The sequence below is a fragment of the Melopsittacus undulatus genome, chromosome Z, assembly GCF_012275295.1.
Source record: "Melopsittacus undulatus isolate bMelUnd1 chromosome Z, bMelUnd1.mat.Z, whole genome shotgun sequence".
Taxonomy (NCBI): domain Eukaryota; kingdom Metazoa; phylum Chordata; class Aves; order Psittaciformes; family Psittaculidae; genus Melopsittacus; species Melopsittacus undulatus.
The window spans coordinates 49748801-49767266 of record NC_047557.1 but is presented as its reverse complement, the minus strand read 5'-3'; the positions used below and the strand labels follow the sequence as shown (position 1 = coordinate 49767266).

General features: G+C 39.2%; 1 protein-coding gene across 11 annotated transcripts in view; it reads left to right on the top strand.

Annotated features, from left to right (window-relative positions):
* PRRC1 (proline rich coiled-coil 1) overlaps positions 1 to 3257 on the top strand; it is a 29392-nt gene extending 26135 nt beyond the window's left edge. For all 11 annotated transcript variants that reach the window (XM_031054170.2, XM_031054173.2, XM_031054168.2 and 8 more), the window contains one exon: positions 937 to 3257. In XM_031054170.2, the coding sequence (XP_030910030.1) occupies positions 937 to 1146 (210 nt within the window). In that variant the 3' untranslated portion in view covers positions 1147 to 3257. The remainder of the gene's footprint in view (positions 1 to 936) is intronic.
* The last annotated feature ends 15209 nt before the right edge of the window (positions 3258 to 18466 follow it).

Here is an 18466-nt window from a genome sequence, read left to right as displayed (position 1 = left end):
ATATAATAAGATATTCAGTCCACACTTGCAGCTAGGTGCACTCTTGTTTACTTCTTGCTGCCGCTATTTTGACTAGTAAGGACTAGTCCTGTTCTTTTGCTTAAGAAATCTGCTTTTTACATACCTCTTGATACTCACAAATTATTTTGATAATGGAGTAGACTGTGTTTTGTGACAAATTTATGTATCCTGTTATTGTTGCAAGACAGTAGTTTGAGGAAGCATGGAACACAGTAATGAACTTCACCAGCTGTACAGGCACTGGAAACAGACTGTGTTTGTCAAAATAAAGTCTGTATGAAGAATTTGGCCCAACCTGCAATGCTGTAAAGAACTGAATAATACTAAGAGCAGTCTTAGTGTGGCTAAAAGTCTTCTGCACTTCACTCTATGTGACAATGGCCAGAGGTGTTTGCCTAGGATGAGCATCAGAGCTGTTAAGGGCAGTGATAGTTCCCTCACTGCTTCCCTTCTGTTTCCAGCTTCAAGGAATTACATGTGTGTAATGCTATGTCTCATGCAAATAGCTCAGTCCTCCATTTCTGCCAGCCATGGCTTTCTTCTTGTATTTGGCTACTTCAGAGGGACATTTCAACCATTTTTGAAACCTTAGGCAGGTAAGAGTCATAGTATTAATATATATAATTGGTTCTATCTGTTAGCTTCTTCAAAAGAGAAAACTACTTCCTGGTAATGGTGGAATGTCTTTACTCTTTCAAGCATCATATTTTAGCTTTACACTATTCTGTTCAGGTCATAATACATACAAATGCAAAAAGTATTAATTGGCTAGGCAAATTATGGGACAGTCTGAAATTTGGATTCTGATACCCTTTAATTTGCTATGTGCATTCTATTTATATATCACAGTTGGTGAAGATAGAAACAAAACCTCCTTTTAAACTTTCAATAATCACTTCTTAAAATGTTACACAGGCGAAGAGTCTCACTCCTGAGGACTACAGTCTAAGATGGTCAGGCCTGTTGGTGACCGTGGGTGAAGTGCTTGAGAAGAATATACAGAATGTCAACAGGACTGATTGGCACGTGGTATTCACTGGCATGTCCCGTCGACAGATGATCTACAGTGCAGCTAAGGCTCTAGCAGGAATGTACAAACAACAGTTACCACCCAGGACTGTCTGAAAGAAAGCTGATCTGTGACACTAAACAATACTGGCTTTGTGATTCTAGAATTGAAGTGAAAGCTACACATTTAATTCTCAGTGGATGCAACACACATTTGTAATCTAACTTTAAACTGAATTTTACTTTTTAAGAAGTGAAGGTAATTTCCAGTAGTAGAAATGAGGTATTGCAATTTTTAACTAATATATGATTTCCAATATGATTCACAAAATGGGAAGTGAGAATAAATATATATTTATAACTGGAACAAATAGCATTGCAGTTTGTATGGTGAATGTGCTGTTATTTGAGACCTTAGTATGCATTTGCTGAGATATTTTAGTTAGTATACTTTTTAAAAGAAGGGGATAATTGTTTAGCTATTTCTATTATATCAGTAGTATACTATGTTGACAGCATAAAATCTATGTTACATATGCATTTCAATCCAGAGTCTGTCTTCTGTATTAGATGGTTTCTTGGAGCCTGTGCTTAGATGATACTTAACACCTGTTTTCATGTCTGTATAGAAGTTCTCAGGAGTGATGCTGCATAGCCCTTTCAACACATACCAGTCAGCTGCTAAAAAAGCAGAAATCTGTGCCTCATTAGTTGAAATTGTTGCTAAATTATTTTGAAATTTCATGTTCCATGCTTCATCTTTTTTCTACTTGTTTTATTTTTGTACCAATAATGAGATGCACTTCCAGTTAAAATACTAGACAAATTTAAAGTGCTTCAGTGGGTCATAGACCAGGTACCACATAAACATGAAATTATCTCAGCAGTTTCAACAATGTAATTTACTCCAGTGCTTCTAAACTTCATCTTTTAATTGGAATTCTGTAATTTCTTCTATGAAGTTACGGTTATTCAGCAGTTTGATGTAAAAATGGTGAGAACTATATCACTTGCTTTGCTTTCCTGGGTTTTCTAAGTATTTTGAAATCTTAAATGTCTTCCTGGTATCATGAGCTCATTGTTTCTCATGTAAGGCTTCAGTGGTGTCTGATTTTTGTCATGGCTACAAATGCCCTCTATCCATGCTTACACAATCTTAAACCTGTATTTAGAAATATGGCAGTAATTGTGAAGAAAATGTTTTGGTAATAATACTTTTTTTAAGAAACAAAAAATACTTTTTGTTTGCCTTGAAGCAGTTTTTCATCTTATACTGCTCTTTGATGCTTTCAAATGACATTTCTGTATATAACAAGATGTTAAGCCAGCTCATATTTGTACCCAGTGAAAGCCTATTTCCAAGTAATATATTTTGCCTTAATTGTTTACTCCATAAATCAGTTGAGTAAATGGTTTTCCTACAGGATTGTATCCATTTTAGAGGTTTATTTTTTAATATAGCTGATGAACATCTGTTTATTGAAATGATGTTTGCATGATTAAATTATGAATTTTGCACATACTTAAATGCCTGTCTTGTCTGAGAAAACCCAAAACAAACAGAATCTGACTCCTGTGGTCTTGAGATCTCTGTTGGGAGCACTTCTTTGTATCATAAACTAGAAGGATGATACAGTGCCTTCTGTTTGTCATTTTTTGCTAAAGGCATCTTCACATTTATTGTAATTTCAGTTTGCAGTGTATAATATGTTGAATGCTGCCCTTTTATCCTCTGCTTGCAGCATCCTCCATGATGCAAATGAAGAGGACATGAAATCATCAGTAGGTTTATTAAAACTGAAGAAACTGAAGGAGAATTTGTGTTTTCTTTCTCTCTTTCCTAGCCCTGGTCTTCACTGGTTTTCAGAGGTGGTAAGAGTGGAGACAGAAGGCAACTTCTCATTTTTGCAGCATCTGGTTCATTGTGGTGACATTGGCCCAGCATTCCACATATCTTACATGGCGGCTAATGTGGCATTTTCCAAAGCTGCCTTAGAGAACTTTTACATCTCTTTTCTCCTGTAAAAATCTGTTTGCTTTATGACAAAATGAGAGTGTCTGCACACTCTTCTCTCCTGTGTGCTTTCTCCATGTGGTTGGGTGCTGGGTTATGACATGGTCAAGTGAAGCGGTCTTTCTCCATTCAGAATCTCTGGCTCTGTAAAAATCTGTTGATGTAGTTTTGACAGCTCACCCAAGAATTAAAACTGCTTATCTTGATAACTTCATTGAGTTTCCTTCCTCTACAGAGCATTTCTTGTTTATGTATTAAAAAAACCACTCGTCCTCACATAAAAGCCAGGAGTTCAGCTTCTTCTCTGAGAGGCCAAGGAAAGGAAAAATGTCTGCAGTATGCTCTGGAATGCTAATAAAATTTGAAATTACTTCCGAAGTGAAGGCCTTTCTTAGGGTCTGAGTTGGCATGGGTGATTTCTGGAGCAAGTTAAGACAACATTCAGCTTTTTACCATCTGCGGGGCTGTAATGTGGGCTGTAATGGGAGGAGGAAACTTGGCAGGTAGGACGCTGACATCCTGTGTTAAGCTTATACTGAAATCAGCTTAGAAAAGCAGGTATCAACACATTTGGAAATGTAAGGACAATTCTTGACTGCTAGTCATCACTGCAGATACAGCTGCGGAAGCCATTTCTGCTGCTTTATGAATAGGTACATTTGCTCAAATACAGGAGCATGAACAAAAATCAGGAAAGCTCCCACATTTGAAGACTGAGGATATCAAGGATTGCTAAAATGGTCATGGGGATACCTCCAGAAGGAAACTGACCAGCTATTGCACTCTGCAGTCTTCTATTTCGAATTGCTGTTCTATTTGTTTTGTTTACTGTATCTTTTGTAGCAAGTAGTACTGACAGCTAGTTTCCCATGACCATGGCTAGCTCAGTACTCTCGTGACATTTTAGAGTTACTTGTCTCAGCAAGGAGATTTATCACATTGATAAATATTTTTGGAAAAAGAACATATTTTGGCCTGACCCACTTCTATGGTAGTTTCTACAAAAGTAGAAGAAGTAGTCAAGTGTAAAAGCACTGTAATTGCCAGGGAGCAGAAGGCCAGGCTGTGAGAGGTGGTTTGCACCTGTAGGTAAGCCAAAATGTAATAGTAACAGCAATGCTCTGCTATGTTGTTGGCGATGCTGACATTTTTTGCTGCACATCTTTGTAATGATCCCGTAATTTCATTCACTGCCAGCATGTGATCAGTTCATTTCCTTTGGGCTGGAATGTGACAGATGATTGCACCAGTGCATCTCAGCACTGCCTAATCACCTAATGATGACTCTGACAGTTCTGGTTAAAAACCTTCACATGCCTGCATGCAAGCCAGACTATATATTTTGTCCCTTAGACCACCATTTTTAAAAGTATATTGTAAATAGACACAGCCGAATTCTCCGCATTTGCATTAAATTGAAGCAGATCTACATGATCTTCAAACAGGGGCAGTCTTTAAAATGTTGGAGATAGCTCACTATCTCTGCTGTTGCCTGGTGCCCTGGGTGGCAACATTTTGCTGCCAAGTGTTAAATGCACTGCTTTGTTGCCATGGTTTAAGCCCAGCTGGTAACTCAGAACCACCCAGCCACTCACTCCCCCTGAAGGGATGGGGAGGAGAATCAAAAGAATGTAACTCGTGGGTTGAGATAAGAGCAGTCCAGTAACTAAGGTATAACACAAACCACTACTGCTACCACCAATAGTAATGATAAGGGAAATAACAAGGGAAGAGAACACAACTGCTCACCACCTGCCAACCAATACCCAGCCCGACCCAAGCAGTGATCTTGCCCTTCCAGGTAACTGCCCCCAGTTTATATACTGGGCATGATGTGCTGTGGTATGGAATACCTCTTTGGCTAGTTTGGGTCAGGTGTCCTGTCTCTGCTTCCTCCCTTCTTCCTGTGTCCCTCCTTACACATCACTGCACCAGCCACTAAGGAGGAGAAAATGACTGCTACGCTGAACCCAGGACATTGTAGATGTCAAGACAGGGACTCTTTAAGATGCGCTGTCAACTGCCATCCAGTTAAAAACTTGCCATATGTACTTTCTGTAACAAGTTACTCCTAGTGGCCATTGTCAAGCTTTCCCACTTGTCATAGGAGTTTTGGGTAGTTTTTGTTATCAGTGGGCTTAAGAAATTGTGATTTTATTGTTATTTTTTAATAAAAGTATGTGGAGACAGTGTTCTCACAAGAGAATGGATATTTGGTACATGAGCTCTGAATAACTCCGAGGGATACAGCAAGGCCATGGGAGGCCCGAGGAAGCCTAAGCAAGCAAGATAAGAAGAAGCTGGAATTCACTGAGTTATGAGAACTGTGGACTTTTGGCAAGCGTTCGAGGTCAAGTTCTCACACCTGTGCTTAACCAATTATATGTTAGTCACTAAGGATCTTCAAGACATATATCCAATCATGATATGCCAAATTGCTGTAGGTGTGTGTAAGCAGTAGTATATAAGGAGTTAATGCTTTGCAATAAATGGCTTTTTGTCTGATCATATTGATTTCTGACTGAGTCCATTCCGCAGCAAAAGTACTCGGTTTGGTCCAATTCACAAGAAATAACCCCCTCAAAAGAAGATAATGTTTAAACAAACTAAGCAGAAAATGTAATAGGATGGCTCAGCTAAGGAATATCACCACAAATATTCCTATGCAGTGATAAGGCTGAAAACTTTTATGGGCTGAGAGGCTCCTAGAAGCAGAATGCATGAATTGTGAAAACTGGACCCGACTGCATGACTTGAAAGCTGGGATGCCAGAACTGAGAAAGGAAGGTTCTCAAAGGTGTGCTGCAAGCACTCTGTTTCACTCAGTTTGCCTGCCTGTCTGGTTCAAAAATGAGTGTTAAGCAGAAATTGCAATATTTAGACTTAGTTTTGTTGTGTTTTCCCAATATTCTGGTCCCACAGTCAGTGTATCTGTTCCATAAAAAAATAGCAACAACAAAGTATGGTCTGTATTTTTTATAAATATCTGTAGGCTGCTTAAAAGTAATGCAACAGAGGTCCAAGCTGAAAGCGGTGGAAAAAAAACTCTAATTGTAATATCCTCAAAAAGAGGAACAAGTGCCTATCAGCTGCAGGTGTACCTATGCAACAAAGTGGGCATGGGGTGGCAGCAGAGATGAGCTTACTTGTGCTGATTTTATTCTAGTTAGTGTAGACGATGAAAGAAAAACAGGGCTGTATTTTGACTCTGGATACTTTGGGACTGGTTGATACTCTGCAATGAAACTCTTGGCACTGCTTTTTCAACACACTTGCCAATTGTGCCAAGGTGCAGGTAGCAGAAGTGGGGCTGTGTTCTGCATTCCCACCATGAATAAGAGCAAATAATATTACTCTTTTCAACTCAATATAGAAGTACTTTCTACCACAGATACACTGGCATGCGCTCTCTACAAGATTAAATAGATGAATTTTAGGCATGCTGTCACTAATAATGATGCTAAAGGAGAGTGTAACAGGGTTATCAGTAGAGAATGGCTGGAAATTCAAGTATGCAAAAACTGCTTTGCTTGGACGAAACCTCTTTTCATGGACTTCATTTGCGCAGTCAGTGGTCTGGACAGATTTTGAGTTAGAAAGTATATAATTATCCTTATCGCAGCTCTTATGCTGTGGCTTTAGTCAGACTGACTTGATAAACAGCTGTGCTGTACTTATGCTGTAGTGGCTTTAAGGTGGTGTAGAGCCCTGCTGGTGGAGGTCTCTGCCCCTGCAGATGCTCTAGCATGATAAGCTCTCTACTCAAATCAGCTGATGTGATCTGGGGCTGCTCTCACACTGTTTTGGCTGTAGCTAGGCTGGGTTGAAAAGTTGCTGCTCTGGGCCTGGCTCCAGTTTTTTTATCACAACACCATACCGAATGGCAGAGTTCTGTTAGGAACATCTTGGTTATTAAATTCCCCACACGTTTGTTGAAACTAATTTGATAACTTTCACACTGCTGTCCCTCTCAAGGTTTGCCATGAATATCTGTGAAAAAAGGATGGAGCATGTGGGGCCTGCTGAAACAGCAAATGGAGTTTGGTGGAACATATTGGTCCAAAACAAGAAATAAAACAGCCTTGATGGCTGCTACTGAACTTTCCAGAATGTTCTCCTTCAATAAAAGGATTTTAAAAATGTCTTCTGTTGTGATTTAAACCCAGCCACACAGCTCGTTCACTCACTGCCCCCCTTCCTCCCCCAACTCTCAGAGAGCTGGGGAGGAGAATCAAAAGAATGTAACTCCCATGTGTTGAGATAAGAACAGTTTAATAACTAAGGTATAACACAAATCACTACTGCTACCTCCAATAATAATAATAATGATAAAGGAAATAACAAGTGAAGAGAATACAACACCTCACCAGCCACCGACCCATAACTCACCCCACACCTCCTGACCAAGCACCAACCGATACCTCCTCCAACCCCACAGTCCCATAGCTGTTCCAGGTAACTCTCAGTTACATCCTGGGCATGACATGCTATGGTATGGAATACCTCATTGGCTAGCCTGGGTCAGGTGTCCTGTCTCTCCTTCCTCCCGGCCTCCCCTCCTCCCTGGCAGAGCATGAGGCTCAGAAAGCCCTTAGATAAACCAAACATTTCAGCAGTAACTAAAACATAGGTGTTATTAGCGCTGTTCCCAGGCTGGAAATCAAAACACAGTGCTGCACCAGCTACTAAGGAGAAAAATTGACTGCTACTGCTGAACCGAGGACAATACCAGTCTTCTCTTTAGACACATGCTCAATTTGGGAAAGAGAGTGAACAATGGCAGAAGAAGTCAGTCAAAGAAAAGAATGAAATATGAAAGGATGTGAAAGCAATCAGAAGAGTACCACAGAAGTCAGAATGTCTAGTGAGCAGTGCAGAAGTAGCAGCATCTTTACTGTCTTTTGTCCAATGCAGCAGATGGTAGAGTGTGGCTGAAAAATCGTATGGGAATACAGAATAACTTGTGTCTGCTACTGCTGACTTTGGCCAGCTTTAGACCATCAACACATACATGCCAAGTCTTGCAGTAGAGATGTTTAGCATATAATGAAGTTTACAAATTGCCTTTGTGGTTTACCCTTGCATGCAACATAGGGTAGGTTTTTCAGTGAGCAGATTTTCAAATGGGAGGATTTTGAGCAATTACATATTTAAATTTGTGAAAAAGAGAATTTTAATAAAATTCTCACTGATATTTGTAAAAGTAACCTTTTTTTTTCCTTAGTAGTATGATCTGATGTAGTGTTTGCAGATGGAAAATAAGTTTAATGCTGAATGGTGTTCAGTCTGAAGGAGCTCTGTGGGTCTAGTTTACTGTTACTTTTAATAATAATTTCTGACCAAGCAAATTAAAAGAAAAAGCTAAAAAGCTTTTCTTCATTTCCTACTGTTATCAGACACTGGAACAAGCAGGAAATGGGAACTTTCTGTACCCCATCAAAAGCTGTCAACAGACTTGAAAACCAGAATAAAATAACTTCGAATGTGGTTAATTTTCCAATGTGGAGTTTAATAATTAAATCTGTCTCTAATCTATCAAAAACTCACATTCTGACAGTTGGCTTTGACTTTATGGCTCTGTTCCATCCATAGTTACTCAATTAAGGAAAAACTATTTGCTTAAGAGTAATGGTGTATAGAGCTACAGTTCATAAAAGGAAAAAATGCCGATTGGTTTGATTTATCATCTCATTGTTCAGAATTCTGTTAAAGCTTTAGATATTCCAGCCAGTTGACTTTGTAAAGCAGCCAGACTATGACCTGGCAATTAAATTGTGACTACACAGTGCTGCAGAGGAGTAACAGATTCAAAAACACTTAACTGCTCCTTCTGAGCTAACACAGTGATTTTTTCACATACTAGAATCAAAATAGATGGAGCTTAAAAGGGTTACAGACCAATTCAAAATATTTTATGCTGAGAAAGTGATTTCCAACTGTTTACATTTCTGCAAGTGTGAGTGAACGTACGCGTGGACTTCCCTGTAAAATAGGGAAGTACCTCATATAGCAGGGGAGAGTGCAGATGAGTTGGCTTTCCAAAGTTAAGTTGGCTTTCTTTAATAGAAAATTGCATAGAATTCTATGTTTTGTGTGGGTTTTGGAGGTTTTTGTTAATCACAAAACCATGCTTCATGTAAAAGTATTCCCCACAACAGGAGTGAATGTGATCTTTTTCTTTGTTTTTCTTTTAATGGAGATCTGGTACTAGAATTATGCATCAAGACTTTCAGGCTTCTTTATTTTTGTCAGATCAATGCAAACAGCCTTTATTTGGTAAAGATCAAACTAAAAGTCAACTAACTAGTAGCTTTGTTCTGAGCAATGCATTGAACCACTGAGTCAAATTCTGTCCTCAATTTTCTCTTGTATTCCATCAAACATTCTCTGAGTTTTAAGTTTTCAGTAGAAAATGCATAGTTGGAGTATCTGTATGTTTATGCCTTCCATAGTGAGCACCTGAGTCAATTCTACTCTGAATGTTATAGGATATTTTCTAATGGAAGAAAACAACAGGATACTAGAGGGAACTTGGGGGTTGTTTTTTTTTTCAGCTCAATAACAGAAAAGACTATAGCTGTAACCCTGCTTTATGCTGAAAATAGAAAAAGTATGTCTTCTGGTGAGAAAATTAACAAATAAGAGATAAAGACTTAATTAAACTCTCCCGACTGGCAAATTTGTCAACCTGGGACAGGCCGTGAAGGGAACGGCATTATTTAACTGCAGTGAGAGCTAACCTAATTTATTTCTTCCTCAGATATGAAACAGAGAGCTATTCTGTTTGCTTTTGCAATAAACCACCCATGAACTCATAGCACTTAGGGATCATTTTCATGATCTAATTCTTACAGTTGCAGGAACAACTATTGCAAGCAGGTGGTGATTGTTCCATAGAGTTCTTGGAAAAGTGCAGGAATTTTTAGCTTGTGTAAGGAAGAGTGTTTTGACCGGTAGTGGGATTCTCAAATAGCTATGCCACCCAACAGGAATAAAAACCAGTATCTTGTAGAGCAACAGGTTTAGAAAGTCTTTCCAGATAGGCCAAACCGTTATCCTGCAATCTAAAGCATACTTGTGATATATTGTGGTAGGATGAATGAGTACAGTTATGCACATGCAAGTCAGATACTGCAATTTATTTTCTCATAAAATGTATTAAGATCAAAGAAAAGTCAACAAAATGTGCCTGAAGAGAATAGGACAGGAGAATATTTGTTTTTAATGTAATGGGAGCTACTTTAATTAATAACTTAATAATTAAATTAATAACCCACTCTTAGATGGGTCTTTTAATCTGTGGATCTCAGAGTATTTATAAAAATGCACATACCTGTACTTAGAAGGTTGCAAGCATCATAGGTTCTTTATGTCCTATATAGATGCAGTCCTTTGTATCTTCAGAGCTTATTTTCTTGGATGTTGGAACTCAGTAATACCAGGTATATACAATTTGGTCTTAAATTGATAAATCTAAGACATTACAATTATTACTAGGGATAAGGTATTTTGGTTTGGTTTTTCTTTTAAGTACTACAAATCCCATGAATCTGTGTGACCAGGTTCTCTTATAGACAGTGACAGCCAAATTAGTAACTGAGCAGCTCTGAATGGCTGTAAACTTGGGAGTGAGCTCCCAATATTTTCTGGTTTTCTACTTTCTTAAGTGCAAGTAAGATACAAAAGCTGATTCCTGTGGATGCCATGGCTCTCTTCAGGTAGATTTCAGAGTTTGTTTCTGATTCACAGTAGCTCTATAGCAATCCATACAAGGTGGGAACAGTACTTTTGCCATAGAAAGCTGCCAAAGACCTAGCTGATGATGAACCATGTGGCATAAAACTGAAGTGGAAAGGAGGGATGTAAGCCAGATTTAAGAGGGTATAGATTAAACAGTAAGGATGAGGAGCTGAAGATGTATTTTGGGAACTGAGTGTAAAGTAGAGGTTGGGGTGTAAGCAGGGGGTTCAGAACTGATGCAAAATCCAGCCACTCATGATGATGCCATCTTCTGTTGCCACTGTGCCTATCCAGAATAACTTTGGAAGCCCTTGCATAAGCAGGGTTTAGTCAAACTCCCAATGCTTTGCTAGTTTAAATCAATATTGTTCTCTTAACATAAGCGGAAACATAGCAGTTCATGCAGGCTGATGAAACAGCACCACATTTTCATGATCTTGATTTGTTTTGTTGGAAGATGGCAAGTTCTAAGATACTTTTTCAGAGTTCTGCAGAACTCAGTAATACCAAACTATTGCTTCCATACATATAATTAAGTAGGAAAAATGTTTCCTTTGCAGTGGGTTGTTGTTTTTTTTTTTTTTGTTTGTTTGTTTTTGTTGTTGGTTTTTTTTTGTTTGTTTGTTTTTTTACTTTTGTGTTATGGTAAAACCAACACAAAGTGCATTTGAATCCACAGATCAAGAAGTCAGATGAAGCCCAAAGAAACCTCAGATTGCAAATGTCTCAATAGTTTTTGAAACTGTAGAGAATTCATGTTCTGGCTATTATTTTGCAGCCTCAGAAACAAATCTGTCTACTCATTGTCTGTGATCAAAACCACCCTTCTAGGTACTGCTAGCTGAACTCATCTGGCATTAAAAACTAGAGCTGAATAAACACTCAGAGAATTGTGAGAGCAGGTGTCTCCAGCCACTGTTGAGCAGAACATCCTGCCTCTACCAACATTAATACCCTTCTAATTGTGAGGTTTCCTAATTACGTTTAAATTCAGTTTTTAAAAGAAAGGCTTATTTCTGTTGATTCTTTTAAAGTCATTTAAATCACCTACTCACAAAATTGGTGCTCATAGAGGAAATTCTATCAAATTCCTACTAGATGGGTATGAATAAATCAGTTACAGTAGTGTAGTTTCAGTGCAAGTCTTTTTATTTATTTAGGTTTGTATAGTCAGAGGAAAACATTTCTTGGTAAAGAATGTAATTGCATATTCTTCACATCTGCCATGCAGTAGGAACTGTAGGAAAACAGCTCAGAGGCAGAAAACATAACAGTTGTCTGTAAGCAACCACAAACACCATCTGGTTTTGCACAGTCTACCTAGGTAGCTACATAAAAGTAACTGCTGCTTCCAAAATTATCAGAACAAAGAGAAGTTGTATCTGCCATACATTTATTTATACTCATCCTATTGTGTTTGAGTACTCAAATGCCCTTATCTTTCTGTTGATTCCTCCTCAGTCTAGTCTGATTCACTGAAGCTCCCCTACCTCACCTCCATTTCTACTTTTAATTCTCTTCACCTAGTTTTATTGGCTTTCTTCCATTTTAGGGAATTCCTACTGCTGTGGTACATTTCATCCTCTCCTTGGATGCTGTTAAGGACTTTCTGATTCCTTTAGTCTTTGACAGTGCTTCACTGTACCCTTATACTTTGGGGAACAACTCAATAACTCAGTCAAAGCTTCATGCTCTATTGGCCCTCTGCTTTTTACCTTTAGCTTATAACACCAGTGAAGAGGGCTGATCTGACAGTCACAGACAGAGCTTCGGGTTGTCCTGATGTTGTTTTCCTGTGTGATGTTTGCTTATTCGTTGTTTTTTTTTTTTTTCCTGTCATCTACCTGGGGAGGTCTTTAAGGAGCCACTGTCACTTGCTTAAAGCAGGAGTGGGACATACAGCTAAGGAGCTGTGATTTCATATAGAGGAGGGCAGTGTTGTTCAGGGTGTAACCACTAAGTACAATATGCACAGGAGACAGTATCAGGCTCTAGTCGAAGACATGTATTTGATTTTAAAAAAGTAATATTTTGAAAGTTTTTACTACATTCACCCATTTTCTACTTGCATTTAGCTTCCATGCTTCAAACCTGCCAAGTGAGCAAGGAGATAAAACCTGAGGATCTCCAGAGCAGACGCATGTATATGTTTATCTAGATGGGTTTTTGAGCAGTGTCCTTTATATCATAAACATAAGCAGAAAAACTATTTTTTGTTATTTTCTGGAGGATTCTTGTATCACTCTTGAAAAGTAAGGGTGAGGCAAAGGGAGAAATTGTGGTTTTGTTTTGTTGTTGAGTAGCCAGCAGAACTAACAGCCATACATATCAACTGCAAAGTCAAAACAAATAGTCTTTTGTGAACTAAATCCTGTAGTAAACCCGCAAGTATAACTGGGGTCAAAAAGAGACTAATGGAGGAGTACAAAATGCTATTAATCACAAAGATACAGGTACAACAGTATCTTTAAACTACATCTGTCAGAAAATGGGCAAAAATGGCAGGAGACCAAGGACAAGTGGTGTCCCTCAGGGGACACCATGTTCTGCATAGCAGATGTATGCACTTGGGAGAGCACAAAGCACTGCAGCAGGAATTTCATATTTCACTTTTCTCACCATATGGATTGAGCCCTAATTCAGTCCCTAGTTAATTGAAAGAACTCTTGCTAAAACCACGTGGCAAATCAGGGTTATCTTCTGGGCGTCTGACATATGATGAAACAACCACTCATTTTCTTTGTTTTATATATTCAAATTGAATGTTTGAGACATAGTAAGGAGGCAGACCACAGACTAACTGGCTTGAATAGAGTTAATGTGTTGTTGCTATTCTCAGTAGTGGATTCTGATAGGAAAACCCATCTTGGATCTACTTTAAAGAAATACTGGTATCTTGCTTGTCTGGAGGTCAGTCTGACCTCCCTAGAAATCTCTGCTATCAGCCAAAGGTGTGTGTTCTTTGCCAGGAAACACATGGGCCAAAAAGAGTCAGTCTATAGCAGTGTCTGACATTTGCTAATAGGACACTCAACTATACCTGTATTTGTTAGCACTTCAGCTGATAATTCAAAACTTGTAACTTTTGACAATTTAGAAGTGAACACAAACTATTTCAGTTCTCCTACTAGTTTAGTTCTACTTCTTCATATGGATGTGGTTTTAGGCCACCATTTATTCTGGAACCCACACAGGCTGAAATCCTGGCTTAGAAAAGTCAAAATGGCTGGTGATCACAAGAAGACCAGCATCTCCCTTAAATTCTGTCTGAAGGTTAAATATTTCTTTCACATGTGTTTGTGTATGTGTGCATATGTATATATGTGTGTATATTTATATACAAATGAAAGATAGAACTGATTTGTGTTTTTTGTTCTTGAAAAAGGAATCTGTAGCCTTTCCCTTGAGGAAAGCCACTGGAAAGTGCAATACCCAGTAAACTCCAGAGGATACATCTGGGAGGTGTGCCTTGCACAAATATGCTTCTTAAGGATCTCTGCACCTACAAACCAAAGCAGCAGGCCTTTGGACAAACACTCCTTAGTGTTCTCGGCAGTCAGACAGTAACAGTTCATGTCTCCACATGATGGCACTAGATGTCAGTGGACAGCTTGGCTTGTGAGGAATAAGGCTTGTGAGGAATAAATAACTTTCCTTAACCAGGTAGTAAGGAGAAGAGCTGTCTGCATTGTAACAAATGCATGCTAACCATGCTTTAAAAGCTTGAGATCTCCTGGTCAGTTATGGATCTGAACAGAAATGCTCCATAATGCTAATAGAAGAGTACATTTAGCCTCTTCTGATGCTAGCATCACAGTACCATTTGCCTAAGATTTTAACGTGTTTCAAACATTGTTTCCCACAGGAGTTGTTGCCCCCTGAAACATTACCTTGAAGATAACTCAGGTATCTATGCCAGTTCCTTCAGCTTGGCACCAAGATCAACTACTTGTAAAAAGTACTCTTGCAGTTTGAGGGGAATGTAGTAAAACCCTATGGGATGTTTCTCTTAAATGTATTGGAAATGCTGAGAGAGTAAGTTTTGGTGAGAAGATACATTAAAATACTGAAAGCATTTGTGCAGATAACTATCATCTGGGCACGAAGGTTTTATAAGTGAAACTGGGGGTGTTCAGTCAGTTTTGCTTTATAGCTGTACAAACACAAAACCTCTAATTTTTTTTTCTTCTTTTATTTACAAAAATGAAAAAGATCATTCCCCCAAGATGATACAACTTCCCTCCTGCAGGAAATCTTCCAGCCTCTTATCCTTCCTTCCATGAGGGAATCTTTTTTCTGTCATTTGTTTCAGTTGGAACATTCAGCTGTTTTCAAGGCCTCAGAAGTGTTTTTGTTGCCCTTTTTCCTTCTTGGATTTTTTTTTCTTTTTTAATTTTTAACATGTAGTTTCAAAGAATTAAAATCACACTGCATCAACAGTGGTAGACAGGCATTTTTAAATTAAAGAAATTAATTGAAAAAGGCCAGTTCTAATAGCCCTCTGTAGTTCAGATTTAACCCACTCCAAAGTACTGCCTTGTAGAACCTTAGGAGATTTATATGCATAAAGTTAGGAAAGCATAGTTAATCTACAGCAACATTTAGCCCATTGTTTCAAGCTTCTGGAGAAACTACTGGAGATAAAGCTTATTTACTGGGAGGTTGTAAATAGATGCTGTAGCAGATAAAATTCATGCCCATTATTTCCCCTAACCATATTTATCATATATGGTATTTATCACATTGATCAGTATCGCTTCTTTCTTTTCTAAACTGCTATGACAATGGCAGGCTCACTACGTGAACAGTGACTCTCCTGTAAGTGAAATACACAGAAATTTACAGAACTCTCCTCTCTCATACAACAGGGACCTTACTTTCTTAGATTGTGAACTACATGGAAAAGAAAATATAATAATTTTCGGTATTTTTAAGATATATGTACTGGAAAAAGCAAGTTTACTTAGTATCTTAGTGTTGAGGCTGTTTGCAAGGATACTTAGATAGATAGTGTGCATTTAGCTTACAGATAACCCATTCATTTCATTTGACAGATGTATCTGGTAATGTTATTCAGAGCTTAGTCATTAGCCTAGGCTAATTATTTCTCTGTTTATCAAAAAGTAAATGTTGGGTTATTTTCTGTTGCTATTGACCTATTCATGCTCAGGAATGTACACTTTGATACAAAACTTCCACTTCCTTCAGTGTGGACTGGGACTCGGGAAACAACACAAAAATGAATGTTTCAGGCTCTATCTGTGGCATTTATTCCCATCCTGTCACTGTGTGGAAATATAAGTTATAGTTAACGAAAAGTCACAATACAGTCATTGAACAAGAGGAAACACCTGGATCCAAGCACAGCGGGCAAGGAAATACGCGGCCCTTGTCCATTCCAGGCAAACACTGAGGTGCTGCCTGATCCCAGAGTGGTTGTGAGGAAACCTTATTCCTAACACCATCCTTATAGGAAAATGCCAGTGATCATGCACTTGAGAACAGATGTCTCCATTGGGAACACCCATGCCCAACATACACAATTTAATTATATGCCAAATGTTGTCCTTTTTTAATTTTTTTTTTTTTTAGATGCATTTATCTTTGTTGGAATGTAGAGGAAGATAGGAGAAGGAAGATGGGAATCACATGCTATCCCAGTGCATTTTTTCAAGTCAGAATGTCACGTTGTCATGTATAGGAATGCAAACCAAAGACTCTGAATTCTCCACAGAGATAAGTTCTGGAAGAAAAATACACTTCACAGCAATCTTCCAAAATAAAAGTAAGTGAAATATATGAAGACAGAGGAATTTTGTGACAAATTTCCTATTCTGACAGAAATTTGTACCATGAGTTGATTAATTCTACTGCTGGTTATATATCTACAGCAGCAAACCTGTATACCCCTGTCATGCACCCTTTCTTTTAGTCCAGAAACAACATTACGAAGAATTCAGCCTACCCCCTTTTGGATATTTCTTCAGTTTGTCATTAGAATTTGGATATCAGGGCTTCATACAAGTACTGGTAAGAAATGCTAAACAGGAAATATTCCAATACTTTGAAATAGGGAAATACAAAAATGAAACAGTTTTAAAACAATCTTTGAAGATAAAAGGAATCAGTGTGCAACAGCAAATTATCTATATCTAGCATGCTGACACCGCAAAATCTTCGATCTCTCATCCACTGATTACAATAATGAGTATAAAATCAGAATGCACCAATCTGCATCTCAAATTTTACATTAGCTTACTTTTAATGTATCAAAATTATGACAATCTGAATTTCAACCAATTTCATAGGGAAAAATGGAAAAATTAAACTAATTAATTTATTAAGCAGAGGCTTCTAGAATAGACTGTTGGGAGCTAGAAAGGATGGCTCTTTCCTAATGCTGCAGTTCTGCTTTCCTCCAGAAATCTTGTGTTTTCGAAGAGCTGCATGGACTTCTGAGGAAGTAGCAAATAATGAAAAGTCAGTGTGGCAACTGACAGGACTTGTGTACTTCACCAAAGCAAACACCTACAAAACACCTACAAGACAGACAGATTTCAAAAGCAAAGCCTGCCATCACAGATGGTGGTGCTGCACCAGAGAGGTAACCTCAGGGCTGTGCCTCGGGAGGGCAGAAGAAAGCCTGGCAGAGCAGAGCGTGCTGGCCTTTTCTGGCCTGGAGAGGGATTGCAGACTCCCTGCTGAATGGCTGCCACCAAGGAATGGAGTGTCACCCTGCTGTGTATGCAGCTGTGCCAAAGCCAGGCCCATTCCTGGCAGAGAGGGCTGCTCAAAGCAGCCGAAGGGCTCTTCTCTGCAGAGCTGAAGCAGCAATTTGGCACACCATCACTTACCACCCCAGTGCATCCCCAGACACCTGCTGACACCAATGTCTCTGGTTTAGGCACCCATTGCTTCACCTCTGACCAACCCCAAGAGCAGGGCAGACTTGCTGGCATGTGTCAAAGAGCTAAGGAGCCTTTCAGAGGAAAAAAGGTGAAATGGGTCAGCTCTGGTTAAATCCATGCATTCCAGTCTATCCTGGCTTTACCTTTCTGGTCACACTGTGGGATGAGAAGGTTTGCAGGCTCCCCTCAGCAAAATGAAAACTGAAGAAAAAGACAGGAGGCCTGGTCAGAGGAAGAGGCAATGCCAAGGAGAAAAGAAAAGAAGGAAGAGGGAAGAAGACAGGAACTGCAAAAATGCAGGAAGGTCCAGCACATCAAGAAGTCCGAGTGTGTAGCAGGCTGCCTCCCATCATCCTGTCACCTCTGAACACCTTTCTGAACCCACCCCGACTCCCTGGCAAGGGACACCAAGGGTCAGAGAAAGAACTCGGTGGCAGCTCCCCATGGGCTCCGCACCAAGCCTGCATGGCACAGGGGCACTGCATCTCTGCACACACACAAGTCTCTAAGGGCATCATCCATGGGGAAAAGGCAGCAGAGCCAGTGCCAGCCACAGCTCTCTCCTCATGGCTCAAAAGAATTTCTTTGTAAACAGTGTTTCCTGGAGAAAAGGGAACCAAGTCCCGCCTACTGCTGCCTTGAAGGGTTTATCAGTGCCGTCTGACTGTGTTGTAGGTGCCAATTCCCTGTTACTGGCTGAACCCCTGTGACTCCTGGGCTCCCGCATTTGCTGCCACAATAAAAGGATATCTTCTGTCTTCTGACTGCGTCAGCA